This window comes from Labrus bergylta, chromosome 1, assembly GCF_963930695.1.
Source record: "Labrus bergylta chromosome 1, fLabBer1.1, whole genome shotgun sequence".
Taxonomy (NCBI): domain Eukaryota; kingdom Metazoa; phylum Chordata; class Actinopteri; order Labriformes; family Labridae; genus Labrus; species Labrus bergylta.
Genome location: NC_089195.1, coordinates 27,313,603 through 27,330,947, shown reverse-complemented (window position 1 = coordinate 27,330,947; position 17,345 = coordinate 27,313,603). Strand labels below are relative to the sequence as shown.

At 44.3% G+C, this 17,345-nt stretch overlaps 1 protein-coding gene across 3 annotated transcripts in view; it reads left to right on the top strand.

Moving 5' to 3' along the window:
* dlc1 (DLC1 Rho GTPase activating protein) overlaps window positions 1-17,345 on the top strand; it is an 84,383-nt gene extending 67,038 nt beyond the window's left edge. For all 3 annotated transcript variants that reach the window (XM_020661258.3, XM_020661263.3, XM_020661266.3), the window contains 13 exons: window positions 460-531; window positions 2,168-2,249; window positions 3,704-3,767; window positions 5,796-7,474; window positions 8,236-8,415; window positions 9,905-10,064; window positions 11,049-11,256; window positions 11,742-11,958; window positions 12,314-12,428; window positions 13,396-13,611; window positions 14,895-15,112; window positions 15,242-15,415; window positions 15,516-17,345. In XM_020661258.3, the coding sequence (XP_020516914.2) occupies window positions 460-531; window positions 2,168-2,249; window positions 3,704-3,767; window positions 5,796-7,474; window positions 8,236-8,415; window positions 9,905-10,064; window positions 11,049-11,256; window positions 11,742-11,958; window positions 12,314-12,428; window positions 13,396-13,611; window positions 14,895-15,112; window positions 15,242-15,415; window positions 15,516-15,615 (3,485 nt within the window). In that variant the 3' untranslated portion in view covers window positions 15,616-17,345. The remainder of the gene's footprint in view (window positions 1-459; window positions 532-2,167; window positions 2,250-3,703; window positions 3,768-5,795; window positions 7,475-8,235; window positions 8,416-9,904; window positions 10,065-11,048; window positions 11,257-11,741; window positions 11,959-12,313; window positions 12,429-13,395; window positions 13,612-14,894; window positions 15,113-15,241; window positions 15,416-15,515) is intronic.

The window sequence follows — 17,345 nt, the reverse complement described above, 5'->3', positions numbered from 1 at the left end:
TTGGAGATCTCTGTGGGAACCCTCACCTTACCTGCATAAGGAGCTTAAGTGGCACACACTTGGGGTGTGATGGGGTTAACATAATTTGCAGAGTGATGCTTTGAGCTCTAGCTTTAGAAGCATGTGAGAGGAGAGTGACCTAGTGTGAGATAGCTAAAAGGGTCAAGGGGTTCACATTGATAAGCTGTTAGCATGTTCAAGCATTAAGGTCTTTGTCTTATCTGACTATATTGATGGAGTTGCGTCTTTTTCAAATTAGGTTTTATTTGAACTTAAATGATAATTAAAGATCTTTGTGTCGAAGAATTACAACTCCTCATACAAGACGCTTGTTTTTAGAAGATATTTGGTGTGTTGCAATAATTGTACTTAGGTAATATTTTCTGCTAAAGCAGGTTAAAATGTCTCCCACAAAACCTTAACATGTCTTGGTTTTCTTCCATTGTTTTTTCTCCACAGAAATTGAAGCCAAAGAGGCCTGTACCTGGCTGCGAGCAGCAGGGTTTCCACAGTATGCCCAGCTTTATGAAGGTAAGGACCAAAAGACCGCCACACCCAAACCTAGGCTTTTCAATTAACTGTAATTAACATAGCAGGGACAAAGAAGGTGCACTCCTAGGTCATGCTATGAGAAAGATATAGTTAGACTTTGATAATCAAGTGTGAACTCACTAGTATTTTTCAAACCACTTTAAATCATCTTTAGGCTAGCTTCTAATGTAGTGTAGCTAATTATACAAATATTTTTCATGTACATAAGATACAAGTGGTCATTCTACCAAACTGTGAGTCATTTTAACAACTGATTGTGTTTAGCTCCTGTAGAATTATGACCACTTTGTCCTGTGTCCAACACACAAAACACCAACATACACATCTTCCCCCTTTGCATGCCAACAGGCCACATCCAGCGTAACATTCCTTAGAAGTAAAGGGTACTTTGCTGTGCCGTTAAAACCACACAAACCCTAACATAGTCAACTATATTCCAAACATTAACTATGCTGTCACTTGTACAGTAACTCTGAGGGTCAAAGGTCTTTTTTACTTACTGTTCATGTTGCACAACACGTGTTTTCTGTACCCTCTAAAATAACTCATTCAAAAGCAAATGTCTGGAAAATATTCTTTGGAGACCCTTCGCATAAACACCCATAAACACATCAAGCATTCTATACGCTCCATATAGCTACTCCTGCTATCCTATGGGATACCATGAGCATACCAGTTGCACTTATGTAACTAGAGGGCGATGACAGATAGACCAAGACACCATTGTCAACAGGTCATTGCTTGTTGCCACTTAACCGTTAAGGCTTCCTATTTGAAGGGAAAGCTCATTGTGTTTGCGCCCAGGTGATGAGGCTGCTTCATACATACATGACGTAATACAAAAGTTCCAACCACAATCAATCACTGTGTAGATTGTTGACATGTCACTCGCAGAGAAAAAATAATTTGTGCCGATGCAAGACATGTTTTTCTTTCTCTTGAGACAATCTATATTGTCTGAGCTGTCAAGACTATTGCCCCACTAAAGATAAGCCAACTGATAAGCCTGTTTCAGCACATGTGGTTAAATGTGCTGCTGTCCCTGAATAGCTTTTTCTTCTCATCATCACCCCGAAGGATTTAGACGCAAGATTCCCATTTTGGGTTGGATTCAACAGATTCCAGAAACCTCTGAAAATCTGTCAATCCTTCAGTCATTCGATGTTCCAGACTAGTGCTTGAGATTTCTGTATGATTTTAGGCACACTCCAGCTATGCTCCACTCTTAATCCTGTTACTGAGTAAGACTTGAGGAGAAAGACAGAGAAGGAGGAGAGGAAGTGGGACCTCTGAGCAGTGTTGGAGTACCTATTGTCATTCTTCAATCAATCCCCTGTTCTCTCCCTCTGTGCTCCGCATCCCCCCTGCCTGCCGGCTCTGAAAGCTGCAGCTGTGTTTGTTTGGTCGGCTAAGACGCTACTTCCTCTTTTAGCTTTTCATCGAGCCTTGTATGGGGGGGAGAAGGTGGGACGGAAGGGCCTTGGTGGGTGTTTGAGTGGGTGGGTGTTTTTTTGAGGCCATTGGGGATGTATCTTTAGTTTTAATCTGAACACATTGATCCAATCAGCAGCAGGGAGATGCCCAAACTAATCTGACTCCCTCTCTCTCTGTTCAGACGCCCTGTTCCCCATCGACATCTTCTCAGTCACCAGAGACCATGACTTCCTCGATCGGGACGCTATCGAGGCTCTCTGCAGGTGAGATTACGAACCATTCATACTGCTGTGCTATCTCAACCAAAGCATGAGGGCATGACTTCAAAAGGAGGCATGCTTTGGAGAGTTGCCGACGAGATGAAAGAATGACACGATAAGCACCTTGGAGCCATGTTTCTAGCTTTCCATCTCTCCATTTAGTTTTCTACGTCCATACCTCGCTCTCTCATTATGTTCTTCTTTCTCTAGGGCTGATAGTGTTTACCTCAATCATCCGAGTCTTTTGTATCGTCCTGGCAAGCACATATCTCACTCTGAAATTTCACAGTTGTCACGCAATGCTCTTTACTTTCAGCGTTTCCTTTCCTAGCTCATTTGCCTCCAAACGCGGGCCATATATTGAGATAAAGTTTCAAAGATCTTAGTTACTTTCAATGACAAAGGCTTAATGGTAGTAAGATGTTTCAATATAATTCCCCCCTCCCCCCAAGACTGTTTCTGACACCACGACTTGAGTATTGACTGATATAATTTATTTATTGGATACCAGTGCAATATAAAAATGAATAAGAACATTGGTGGGAATACACTGATTACTTACATTCACCAGCTAAGGCCAATATTACATGCTCTACTCGCCCCACACTGTTGCAGTTAGTTACAATCTACTAGGCTGCGTCATTGTTGGCAGCACTGGTGGTAGATATCCATACTGGTATCTGCCACAGAAAATCTCTGTGGAATGTTTTGGACGTCATATATCTTTTTTTTATATGAAATACAATGGCAGTAAATAGCCAAAGTGTCATTGGAGAGGACTGTGTTTGCATTCTAGTAGATGCCCTGCCGTATTAATTAGCATCTGAGGAGGAGGTTAATGGCTCTTTAATGGAGTCGACTTCTTAATCAAATTCCGACTCTCAGTAATAAACCTCAGCAGGTGTCCCTCAACACATCTGGAAGCTATCATCTCAATGTCTCCTCTTTTGGCTGCCTTCAAGTCCCCCTCCCCACAACCCCGACTATCCCCAGGTCGCCATCCCTTCATCTCTCCATTGTTACATGATCTGCTCTCAGAGCTCTCTAGAGAGGGTGGACCCCACCACCATCACCACCACCCACTCGCTCCCCTTCACCAGGTGGCTGGGGGGGGGGGGGGGGGATAAGCTTTCTGTCCTCCCCTCCTCCCCGAATATGTCGTCGCCACTCCAGCAGATTTCATTCTCCTCGCTCTCTCCTTTTTCTGTCTCCCCTCTCATTCTCTTCCCGCTCAGATGGGGATTATCCTTCAGCAGCTCATTAGCCAGCATGGGTGCACACAAGCTCCCCCTCCGTCCTTCTTTTCCCTTCTTCTTTTTCCAGACTTCATCCTTTTTTTCCATCATGTATCCTCTTGGTGATGAGCAGCTTGTCTTCTCGGAAAAAAAACAAGGGGCTGGAATATTTTAATGCCTGTTTAAATGTAACCAAGTTTGCATGTGTGTTTGTGTTTGCAGGAGACTGAACACCCTCAACAAGTGTGCTCTTATGCGACTAGAGATCTCACCGCAAAGGAAAAGAGTAAGTACGCACACACACATATATTAACTCCACTCCTCCCGTTTAAAAAAGCCTGTTTGCTCTGCTCCTCAACCACAATTGGATTTCCTCACCTCAGCCATCGGTTCACTCTTGCCCACAGGGCAAAGCTGTGTTTTCTCTCTCGTCTTGTTTAATGAGAAGGCACCTGTTGGGTTTATTTCTGAATCAAGTGGGCTGTAAGGACCCTAGGGGGAGGGAGGGTAGCTTTAATGTCTAAATGAAGGGGTCTCATTCAACAGGACCTCCCCTACTCAAGGCAGGCTCCCGTTCTTCCTCAAATACTTCCTCATACTTCTTCCTCACCTGAAAAAATAATTTGTACACTACACTTTTACAATAGTGCTTTTTCATAGATTTTAAGAAAAAAAAAAAGACTGACACACTTCGGTCTTACTTTCAAGGAAACAAGCTTCTTGGAAATGTTCCTTTGCATGTAAACTAGAAAGTCTAAATCGACCCAGTTTCTCTAATGGCTTTAAGTGCTACATAGTAACATCCTTGTTCTGTGTGTGGTGGTATTCATTAGGATGACCCTCTCTGCGGCACCTTTCATTTAAGGAGTCAACGGAGAAGAGTCAAAGAGGTTATTTGCTATGTTTGTAGGACGACACCCCCCTCCCTCCCTTGCACAGCAAAGGAATGCATTGATCTCCTCATGTCTTCGCATTCCCCCTCTCTTAAATCCCCATCTGTCTGTTTCTCATTCTTTCTGGTTTGTTCTTTCTATCTGTCTAATTGTAATTATAAATAGTTTAAATTCTGCTGAAGCAGCCTTGTCACATTCAAAGCGGCCAACACTGCTCTGACTGCTTTGGTGGCTTGATGGTTTGAGGATAAGCTATCTGCTAAATGCTGGGGAATGGTAGAAGCTCTTTTGGCCAATAACGTCTCTTTCTACACAATGATAAGCACAACTGTTATCTCACATTCCATAACTTGTGGAGAGAGAAAAGGCTACAACAGAATGCAAAATTTCACAAACACTTCCCTTGTCCTCTTAAGGTGACTGTCTCCAGTAAAGCACTGTATGAAACCCCGTTTGGTTGTGCTTTTGTCCACTTTTGTTAGAAATTACATCATGTTCTGACTGAAAATATTGTATCAACTATGCCTGTATCTGATGCCCATTTGGAAATGAAACACTGACACTCAAGTAATAGTCAGTAGACTCTTTGAATTGGATCACTTTCATAATGGAATATTATTTGTCAAAAAAACAGATTTTCTGGCATTAGATCTCTTACCACAAAAAACTTTAATTTCCGTAAACTTATCAAGTTATTGTGTGGGTTCAGATGAGAGACATTAGAGAATTTAATACGAGTTTTATTAATGTGTAAATTGTCATTATTTTATGGAGTTGAAGTCTCTCTCTTTGATTAGAAAGTATGAAGAAGACTTTGGAAACTCTGATCTTAGCTTCTCTCTTAATGGGTGGATATCTTTGGGATAGACAGAAGCATCAGTGACACTGTCTCACACTCACTGAGTGCATACGTACAGACGGAGGGGATAAAGACAGTAGGGGGGGAGGGGGGGAATGACCCCAGTCTGGCCGGCTGCATTGGGAGCTTTGGGGGTCAAAATGGAATTTCCTGAACTCCTCTTAGGGCCTGACACAGATTAGCCAAACTGGGGAGGTGTGCGCATGTTGTTAATGCGCTTGTGTTCTGTGTGTAACTCAGTCTTCTGGCTTTGTTTGTTTTGTCTTGTATCTATTGTCCAAGCAGTGTGCTGTGCAATAGCGTTGTCTTTTTATGTCATTGAAACTAACCTATGTCAAGTCTAAATGGCAACTGGACTGAAGGTGAAATGGGACAACACTTAGAAAAATAATTTCACCAGAAAGTTTCCTGGACATAGGTGAGGAATTTTGGAGACAAAAAGGGAACATAGCAGTGTATAATATCCTCTAACTGTTCTTCTCCTTTCCTCTCCTTTTTTTTCCATCTCTCCCTTCGATTTCCTTCTCCCCCTCCCTTGTCCCCTCCCTCTCCGGGTTTCCAGAGCGAGGACTCGGATGAGGACGAGCCGTGTGCCATCAGTGGCCGCTGGACCTTCCAGAGAGACAGCAAGCGCTGGTCACGTATGGACGAGCTGGAGGTTTTCTCATCTCTGACGACAGATTCGGCGACGCCAACTTTTCCAAAGGACCAAGTATCCCAAAAGGGAAAGCTGGCTCTGCATGAAGGCAACAGCTCAGAGAGTGTGCTGACCGACCTCAGTGAGCAGCCTGAAGTGGGCTCCATCCACAGCAGCGGGAGTGCAGGAAGAGGAGAGGAGAAGAGCCATGGGCCGTCCCTGACAAGCGAAGCCGTCCTGGTTGGTGCTACTCGTGCTAGCTCCGTAGCGAGCATGTGTTCGTCTTCAGGTACAGGCGGGTCAGGCTGCGCCAATGAGGACTCTCTCTCTGATGGGATGCCTCCATCACCCTTGGAGGCGCTTGAACATTTTACCTTCGATGTGAAAACAGGGATGGGAGGACTGGGAGGACTGGGAGGTAGTCTGGACAGAGGGGGTGGCAGCGGCAAAAGCACACGCTCAAGAGCTAAAAGCTTCCTCAAGAGGATGGAGAGCCTGCGACTGCGCAGTGGCACCACCTCGAAGAGAAAGAAGAAGGGGAGCACAGGTGGAGGGAAGATAGAAATCAGCGGCCCTGTCATCAAAGAGGGTCTGGATGATGACAAGCTGCGAAGTCTCAACTGCGTGGACATCTCCAGTATCAACCTCAACCAGAACCTCAATCACCACCGCAATCCCTCTCAAACTATGACACTTAACCGGAATCGTTCTGTTTCCTACTCCACTCAGACCAGCAGCGGCAGCACTGGGAGCACCGGGAGCAGCCAGTCCGAAGCGAGCAGCGGGAGTGCGGTCAGCACGCCGAGCCCAGTAACCCGGGCTCGCAGCCACAGCACGGCCACAGGGTCCGGAAAGAGAGGAGGGATGTATTTAGAGGGGTTCGACCCTTTCAGCATTCTCCAACAAGCTTCAGATCGACAGCCAACAACCCTGCCCAAATCCGCCCCTCCCATCACCTGCCAAGCCAGCAACGGGATGACAGTGGATGAGCAGAACCGCAGGAACAACTGCAGCGTTCAAGGCAACAGCGGACAAGCGGAAGAGGAAGAGGAGCAAGAGGATGGCGGGATCTTCTTCTTCTTACCAGAAGGTCACAAACCGGGAACCTTCCCCAAAGCCCTGCAGGACGGGAGTTCGCGCAACAACAACGGGAACGATAACGGCAACTCGGTGATCCTCAGGGGTAGGCAAAGCAGACGCCAGCGCCGAGTCTCCTCAGGCTCTGTCGACAGCAGGCTCAGTTTTTACGACAACGTCCCCTGCACTGAGAGAGAGGAGGAGGGGGACGAGGAAGAGGGGGACGAACGCAAGCTGGAGGAAGTGCTGCAACATGTCAGCGGCCTGCAGAGGTTTGTCAACGCCTGGTCGGAGGCTGTGGCAGGGGAAGAGGAGGAAGAGGAGGAGGATGAAGAGGAAGAAGGAGACTCGGATTCGGCCCTGGACTCTGCCTCCCCGTGCCCGTCATCTCCTCTGCAGAACCGGCTGGAGGAGACAGAGAACGGAAGTGACCAGGACAGCACAGGAAACCCTCTGGGCGAGGGAGAGGAGGGGATGAGAGAGAGAAGAGACTCTGGTGTCGGGGCATCTCTGACCAGATCCAGCAGGTCAGTAAAAGAAATCTCAATTGTCTTATTAGAAATGCATCAGAAATATTAAAGTGTCAGTCAACCTAAATTGGAAGCAAACCTACGCAATTAATGTAAATGGTTTTTGGACCCAGTTTTTATCCCAATATGAAGAGGAGGAATTCATTTGGGTTTTTAGAAAGTAGTTCCAATACAAACGCATATCTTATATTAGCATAGTTATATCTCTATAACTTTTTTATCCTATCCATATAGTTCCCCCTCCAGCCTACTAACAGGATCATCATTTAGTCTCTTTGTGTGAAACCCCAGCCCAACACTAACTTAGTGCATGAGAAGCTCAAGGACGACAACACAATAGAAAGACAAACAGTGGGGTAAAAGAAAGAGTTTTCCATTGAAAGTGACAGCAGAGGATAAACTGGGGGGACACGCTGAGACTTTTCTCCTTACGTAATGCTGCTGAAAACACTGGAATGCCGCTTGGTCTCCATGGCGATTGTTGCTGTTCCTTCAGGAATCCACAGGCAGAGTTACATTCGAGGGGCGTGGGGTTTCATAGTCTCTTAGCTAGTCTCTTGATTGATGTGTACATAAATCCCTCTAATCCCTGACCTGATCATTTAGCACAGAAAACTACAAATACTGAGTTTGTGTTTACACAAAAGTATGACACATAAATGAGGGCTTAGAGAGCTATATTTTTTTATCAACCCATTCTCTTCTTCTCACAACTCAATCTGTGCTGTCTGTCCGTCTCTTTCCCTCCTTTACTCCAGACCGCAGAAGCTTCGCTGGCCAAGCTTCCAGAACTCCCATCGGCCAAGCTTGGCCTCGGCCCAGCTCCAGATTAGCAGCCAGTCAGTGCTACAGATGAATCTGCTGCAGAAGCTCTCCCTGCTGCAGCTCACTGCTCTGCTGGAGAGACACACCCCGACAAACAAACATGGCTTCAGCTGGTGAGTGGACAGAGATTACGTATTGAGAACAGGGCGATTTTGTATGTGATCATGTGACATGCCTTCAATTCTTCCAATTACTCCTCCTTCCATCCCAATCCGTCTCCCGGTGCCATCCGTCTGCAGGTTGTTATGTAGCATGGTGACGGCTGTCCACAGAGCTTGGGTTTCACATTCTTTTCCCAGGCCCATAATTGCTGGGAAGGGGTGTACATTGTCTTTTTCTCAACGGGGCAATCATGGCGCTTCACACGCATTGGTGTTACAGGAGCTGGAGGCTTGAAAGATCAGTCCCCAGCAATTATCCGTCCACCAATATACCCTCTCTACCACCATGAGGCTATTGATGTGACGTCACTTCATACGCTGTTTGTAGTCATCCAGTGGGATCTAATATCCTCCCTGTTATTGTATCTATTCAGAGATTTTGAAATGATTCCAAGGCTTAGCTTACATGACAGGAACAAAAAAACATGCATAAAGATTCTTCCAATTTAAAATAAATAATGCAGACGGAATTAATGTGAACCAAACAAAATCAGCACATGCAAAGCATTGCCTGTGTTTTGGCATCTTAAGATATTTTTCGACTTTACAATTTCCAATGACTGAAACTATCTGAAAATGGCACATCACATCATCTTCTTGTATTTTTCCACTTTCTCTGTTCATTCCTCCTTGGACAGGAATAGAAAGTGGTTTGACCCAGGCTTGTCTTATGACAGGCTGGCGCTCATTGAAAGACAGAGGCCACTTGTTGGCCGCTGGAGGCCCACACATATTCAGAATTCCGTGCCGAGATCATAATGTGCTCCTTTTCCATCTTTTTTTCTTCCAAAGTGTGGTTCTGAGAAGCACTCTCTCAGCCTTTGGACTCGCTTTCACAAAGACGAGCTTGTCCCGAGTCACGCATAGCGTCTTTCTGCTAAACACACTCACACCCATGCAGAGAGATGCACGGCCGTAAATGTGAGGGTGTATTCTTGGGAAATAGTCAGAGTTGCGTGTTTCAACTCTGAGGTTGTGGTTGCACACTTGGTGTTCACTTGCATCCAAATGCAGACATACACACACAACAAATAGTGACACAGACACTTTGCACGGATGTATAAAGCGGTGGGATCCTCCCCTTTTAACACCCGAGCATACAACCTCCTCCCCGTCTCCATTCTCCCCTCACCCTGTTTATCCTCCCCCCTCATAAACCTGGAGACATGCTTCTGCAGATGCTTGGTTTCCTCCTTCCAAACACAGAAAACAAACACATATACACAAAAACTTTGGTATCCTGACTAACTGCTGAAATTTGATTTTGTCTTGTAGAGTTTTGCCATTGATTTAAATTTAACTGACAATTGTAAAAAAAAAAAAAAAAGAAAAAAAAGAAATAGAAAAAAGACCTGTCTTTGATGGTGGTGAATCTGGATTTCTTGACATTTGAATTGCATGGCTTTTTCTTATTGTTTGTGTATTTTTGTGTGTGTTGCAGGGCTGTGCCAAAGTTTATGAAGCGCATCAAGGTGCGCGACTACAAAGACAGGAATGTGTTCGGTGTGCCACTACAAGTCATCGTCCAGCGGACGGGCCAGCCCCTCCCTCAGGGAATCCAGCAGGCCATGCGCTATTTACGCAGCCAATGCCTCGACCAGGTAACACAAAGCACACCAATAAACTCACATCTGTACATGTATGTAAACCTGTGCATGTAATGTATTCGCTTGGACATATTGCACCAAATTCCCTGCCAGTCCGTCAGTTAGCTTGAAGTACTATTTGCAGTTTCCAAAGGTTAAAGGAAAACCTTTTCTTTAAGGTACTGGAGTTAACTAACGTTTATTAGGACATCTGCAATCAGTCTGATATTCAGCTATGGATTTTCAAAGGATGTTATATAAGAAGGAGCATTGGAAAAATAATCTGATACCCGCGTTGTGAGCGTGTGTACTCAGATCCTGTCCACCTTTTTCTCTTCTGTGTCACACATCTGCTGAAGCGAGGAGGCCTGGAGACAGTCAAAGTGTGCAGCTGTCAATTCCCCTGTGTCTGTTTGTTTTATAAGGAAACATTATGAAAGATTTATTTCAGAGAGCGTTGTGCACATTCAGGATGGAAAAAAAAAAGAGGGAAGACAGAGAAAATAGCCATTAATGCTCGGCACAACAGTAAATGGAGTGATATTTTTTCATGTCAAAGCAGGACAAGGCGCCTCTGTTTGAGAGTGGTGAAAGCTCATGGAAAATATTCAGGCCGGGCAAGCCAACGGACTTTCGCTCTTTTCCTCCCAAGCTTTGCCCTTTCATACAGCCTTACAAGGCCACTGATGAGGTCCTACACACGATGAAGTATTCAGCGAAATGCCTCTTGTAAATACAGACAACAGGATCTGTAGTGATGTAACCATATTGACTGTAAGCTCTGGATTTGAGTATAAGTCAGGAGTATTTTCAATGAAAACAACCTGCTTCTTTAACAGACTTTATTTTTGTTTTCGCTTCGGGCACATGAATCAAAATTTCTAACGGCTTAATAATAGGATCAAAACGAGACTAATAAGGGATTTATAGTTCAAAGCTGACTCATCAGGTTTCTCTGACGTGACTCTTTCTCTGTTTGTCCTTCGCCCTTTTTTCCAGGTGGGTCTTTTCAGGAAATCAGGAGTCAAATCTCGCATCCAAGCCCTCCGCCAAATGAACGAGGCCAGCGGCGCAGACGGGGGCGGGGTCAACTACGAGGGCCAGTCAGCGTATGACGTCGCAGACATGCTGAAGCAGTACTTCAGAGATTTGCCAGAACCCCTGCTCACCAGCAAACTGTCCGAGACCTTCCTCCAGATTTATCAGTGTAAGAACACAGACTTGTAAACAAGATCTTTTTTCGAGACAGACACATGCGGTCACACGTGCCTCGACTTCACAGCCACACATCTGTAAGAGGCTACGTGTACTACGTGTATTGTTTCAGTGCTGCACATGCTTGCCTGCAATTAAGCAAGAACTTGTGAAACTGTGACAAGAACACAAAGCAAGATAAGTGCAGGAAATACCTGTGGAATGAGGGGATATATGTAATACAGTATTACTTAAGGAACTGTTTATATAAGGTGAAACAAAACCACTCATGTATGAAGGAGGAAGCGTACATGTACGCACACATATAGGCTTATGTAACACACTTATCATTCCTGGCAGGTGAGGAAAGACGCATAACAAGCCTCTTTTTTTGTTATCCAGCGAGGCAAAAGCATGACATGGTGTAGCTGTACATTAGTTATTAGTGGTGGGGGTTTGATATGATATTAAAAGTTCCCTCCCTCTCTCTCTATTTAGACATGCCCAAAGAGCTCCGCTTGCAGGCTGTGCGCGCCGCCGTGCTGCTGCTGCCCGACGAGAACCGCGAGGCTCTACGGACGCTGCTGTGCCTGCTGAGCGACGTGACAGCCAGCGTGGCTGAGAACCAGATGACTCCCACCAACCTGGCCGTTTGTCTGGCCCCCTCCCTGTTTCATCTCAACACTCTGCGCCGCAAGGAGAGCTCCTCCCCGAGGTTGGTCTCTGAACACGGTTAATGCAGGAGCAGCTTGCATACTGTGTGATTTTCTGTACATTCAGAAAAACAGGAAATGGTCGCACGAATGAAACAAAAGAGCAGGATGCTGTAGATGGAGGACAGAGAACAAAAGGGAAGAGAGCAAAGCTTGGAGGAGGAGGAATGGAGAGAGATAGAGGAAATAGACAGGTTACATTAACATCTTTAGCAAATTAGGAAAAGTCCATTTTGTTCCATATTTTAAAGAAGGTTGAACGCGTTATTTCTTCTGACCCGTTTTCTTTCTTATGTCGACTGTCTATGGATCAATAATGGCTGCTGTTACTCATGGTGTCCTACTTTTGTCTCACAGGGTGATGAACAGGAAGACGACACTGGGAAAGCCGGACCAGAGGGACCTGAATGAGAACCTGGCTGCCACTCACGGCCTCGCACATATGATCCAGGAGTGCAGGAAACTCTTCAGGGTCAGTACTGAAACATCAGTGTGTCGTCTCACAAAGAGACACTCAGATCTAAGTGGCAAAGTGCCAACTTAAGGGATGAAGCTGCTGAAACGCTGAATGTCACCTCTGGCTCGCTGCAACTTGTCGCTGTCAAACACTTTGTTTCCACTTGTTTGTCCTGTAAACAAACACATCGTCCTTGCTGCTTAACTCTTTAATTCAATGTCATGTTGTCATCTGCTCACGCAATAATAACATTGAGAAAAGGCTCCACCTGTCCTTCTCTTGTGCACAATCTGACTTTCCTTCGTAAATGCAGTCTGGTTCTGTGTGCCCACATGGAGGGAACATTACTGCATTACAGGAAATAATCAGCAAACTACACTTATACTAATCCAATTTCAATCCCATTTATCCTAAAGTTATGCCGTTGTGCAGTGCAAGCTAATAGGGTGCATACCGTGGGTCATTACTGTTCAAAGTTTGATTAGATTGTAGGGGAGCTTCCTGACTTCCTGTCGTGATCACATCACACACCAGCCAAACTCAATGAGCGCCTGAATTATCTTCTCGAAATTAAATCTCTATTTGCTCGTAGGAGGTCATACAAATAGGATGAGCTATGAAATATTTGACAAGAATATACATGGAGTCCCTCTATGATCGAATGAAAATCCTTTTCTTAGATTGTAATGTAATTAAACCTGAGAGATTGCAGGTAAAGAAGAGACGGGAGAGAGAAAAATGGGATATAATTAGCTGGGGAAACAGGAAGATTAGAATATTGTGATCTATGTTCCTGTTTTTAATTGTTGCGCAACCTTACTGATCGAAATCTCAATAGCAAACTTAATTATCAAGTTCTCACTGAAGCTTTCACTCCCAGTCAGATAAACATTATTTGTCTATTATACATCCTGCCCACAATGAAAGGATATAAAAAAATAAAAAAAAACCTCATCCTCTTCCTTCTACTCATTCCCTTCAGATCCCAGAGGAGATGAATCGCTGCAGGAACTCTTACGTGGAGCAGGCGCTGCTGCCAAGACGATTGGAGGAGCTGGCGGGTGAAAACGCGGCACAGGGAGGTTACCGGGCCTACCTCCGAGACAGCCTGGACGCCCTCCTTAAAGACGCCAAGGACAAGTTTAAAGGATATGACAGCTGCTCCACGCCCGAGCACGCCGAGCTGTCCTGTAGGAAGGTGAGAAAAGCTCTTTCTGTCTCAGGAGATTATGTTTTTTCTACTGCTCAGTCAGCGTTTGATTGTGGCAGAGGCTGAATACAGTCTTATATCTGCAACAGAAAGATTAATTAAGAAGGGAAAAAGCAGACAGCCAATCCTTCTTTAACATGTAAACAAGCAACTATTCCTAAAGCGCACACTGTCCTTTTTTTAACTCCATGGGTTTCCTGTCTTCTAAACTCTTGTGCCTCTCTAAATATCTCATGGAAAACCAGCAGTTTGGGTTTCCTGTATAGAAACGCATCCGTGTGAAACTGGCCTTGCCCTTAGCTTCTCCGTTCCCATCCTTGTTACACTGGACTCTCTCCCAGAATGACATCAGCCTGACATAGACACACAAAAACATCACACAACCTCCAACGTTATCCCAGGCCTACATTTCCGGAGTTCTGGTGTGCAAAGGGCCGAGCGTACGAGGTTATCTTTCCTCATGTTTGAGGAGTCACAAGGCGAGGAGTGTTGTGTTCTTTATCGTCTGAAGGCAGAACGGATGGAGCAGCTGACTTGGCTGAAGGGCACCGGGTGGTTTTCTGAAGTACAGACTGGCTGTTGTGAATTCAATCTGGATTTCTAATTTTCTGTAAATAAGACTAATACGATTAAATATCCTTGTGGGACACTTACACAAGACGCTCGAGGCGCTTGTGTTTTTTCACCGCTTGCTTCCCACTTGAACAACAAGAGGGAGAAATAATCAAACTAAAATAACGTCCGGGTCACCTTTCCTCACTTCATATTTTTCTCTGGTCCACCCTGAAGGGCTTAATGTATATTTAAATGACTCTTAAATGTTAAAATATTTAAACTCTTTCAGCAATCAAACAAAGACTTACATTGATGACGCACCTTTTTGTTTCTTGGATGTGTCCAAAAACATTTTTGCAACGTCTTCAGTCACTCAGAACTAAACTCTATGAGGTTTCAAGTGTAATGTTGGATATGCCAATCTATTAAATACACATATTTTGTGTTTTTTTTCCATGTTTTTTTTTATAATTTTGTTGGAAAACAAAAATATACAATATCTCCCCACCTGTCCTTTCACTGCCTTTGCGCAATCGAACCACGGTCTGAAACCATCGACCTCCTTCTCTATATGCGACACCTGCCGTCAATCAGCACCACTTTAGATCCGTTTCTAAACAAAGGGCCCTCCCGTGATCAACAAAAAAAACTATTATTTACATTTTGAGAGTGAATAGTGTGTAATGTGATGGGCTTTTCTCCATCTGTTTCTCCAGGTTCATGACGGTTTCCCTCTGCGACTATGGAAGGTGACGGTGGAGTTGCCTGCAGGCGCAGAGGAAGTCTTGACCAGGGTGCTGCGGGAGCAAGGCCACTGGGACGAGGACCTGCTCGAGAGCCGGGTGGTGGAGACCCTGGATGAGAGGACGGAGATCTACCAGTACGTCAGGAACACCATGGCTCCACATCCCACCAGAGACCACCTGGTGCTCAGGTAGGCAGCTCTGCTTTGCTCCTCTTCATCTCTATCCATCCTCCTCTTTTTTTTTTTATATACCTTTTTCAATATTCTGCTCTGCCGAATCATTGTTTTGTAATCCATACCCTTTACTCTCCTCTTCAGAACATGGATGACAGACCTGCCAAAGGGAGCGTGTGCTCTGGTGTGTACATCCGTTGACCATGAAGGCGCACCTATCGTAGGCGTCCGCGTAAACGTCCTCACCTCACGCTACTACATCGAGCCCTGCGGGACCAACAAATCCAGACTCACATATATTTCCAGGATCGACTGCAGGTGAGAACAAAGAGCAAAGTTCTGTTTTCAATCGATGCTTATTATCTGATCGTACCATGAGCTGACACCACAACTCTTTTCTGTTTTTTTTTTCCCCCAGGGGTCGTTTCCCAGAGTGGTACAACAAACTGTATGGACACTTGTGTGCTGCAGAGGTGGCGAGGATACGTGACTCGTTCACTGTCTCCATGGACAAATAACATGGACAACAGAAACTGTCTGTCCCAAACGGACTGTTGGATCCTACAGAGGACCGGAAATGAATCATTCAACCCATCCAGGTTCCCATTTAGAGGACAAACCCCTGATCCTGGATTGAAGGACTGTTCTTGCAGACTGATTTTACCGTTAAAAAAAACCCCAAAAACACTCCGTTGGGGCTCTTAGTGCGCTGCTGCACATCACACAAACAATTATCTGGGCCAAAGGATGTGACGTCGCCGATAACAGGATGTGAGGTTTCATCGAAAAGGGTGCTATTGCTTCTGAGAAGTAACGGACGATTCATTAAGTGTGTGTGTGTGTGTGTGTGTGCGCGCGCGTGTGTGTGTGTATGCTTGTGTATGTGGTATAAGCAGCAAACAGTCAATACATAAATATTCCTCACGCTGGTTTCCAGTGGCAGCATAATGTGTACATACAGTATTCTGTTCACAGTAAGGCTTTGTGTCCGTATGGTGTTACCTCTTTTTGTTTCTGTTACAGTAAAGCACAGGAGGTTTATTATTATTATTATAGAAGATAATATTATGATCAGCTGATTGATGAATCCATTGGTGCAGAAAGATGTGAATGTGCTGACTGAATGGAAGACAATAGACAGGATGTGGTGAGGTGAGGTGACAGCTGATGGTACAGAAGGTTAGGATGTTAGTAGAGAAAGGTAGAAACAGATGAGGACGGGTGGCTGGCTCACCAAAAAAGAGAAAAAGAAACATCCAGAACAGGACCTAGACAGGAAGTCAAATCCAGTTAGCTTCAATGAGGTCATTAGTTTGATCCAAAGTTCATTTTGTTGTTGAAGTTATAATATATAACAAAATATACATTCATTCATTAACATTTAAAACCAGAACAAGCTGTGTTGAAGAAAGAGGCACACCAACACAGCTAAAGTGAAAGACCAACAGATCTAAAGTAAAGGACCAAATGTGGATTTTGATGAAAGGAATCTCCTCCCCATATTGAGCTTTCCCTCACTAGTAGAAAGTTAGAGTTAGAGCACCGTCAGTTCACCTTCTTTTATCGTTTTAAGCTGTTAACACTTGTATACATGTAAAAAAAATAAAAGTAAAATACTTATATGGAATTCACAAAGATAGAACAGAAAAAAAAAATGCACAGAAACCTCGGGCTAGTCCTATAGAAGATGAGAAGTAAGCAGAGAAACAATGGTCCTTTTATAAAGGTGGAGATTTTACAGGTTTTACTGTAAAGGAGAGGGCGGATTGAATGTTTGTGTGATTTCAAAAGAAGGAATATAAACAACTCTCTTCATGTAAGCTTCTTTCTCCGTGCTGTCGTATCAGTGTTTTTTAAAAAAAGAAGTCAAGATGAAGGTCTTCATAACTCTCTGAAAGTCGACCTTTATTTAGTAACTCTCACGCTTTAATCTGAGGACTCGCATACGTCATGTGGAGCTGTATGATTAATACTCTAAGCCATCGTTCATTATTGTAAGCGTCTGTACCCTTTAACTGTGTTTCTGCCAAATAATAACGCATGACAGTGACAGTTAATTTAAACAAATATATTTATACCTCAGATATATGTTTGTTTTGTATCATACGATGTTGTGTTATTTTATTGTAAATGTTCAGCTTTGTGTTACTGAAATGAACAAATGTTTTATCTTTTTTATTAATATTATTTCTGTACAGGTTAATCAAAGTGCACTATTAAATGTATTAAAATAAATAAAAAAAACGTG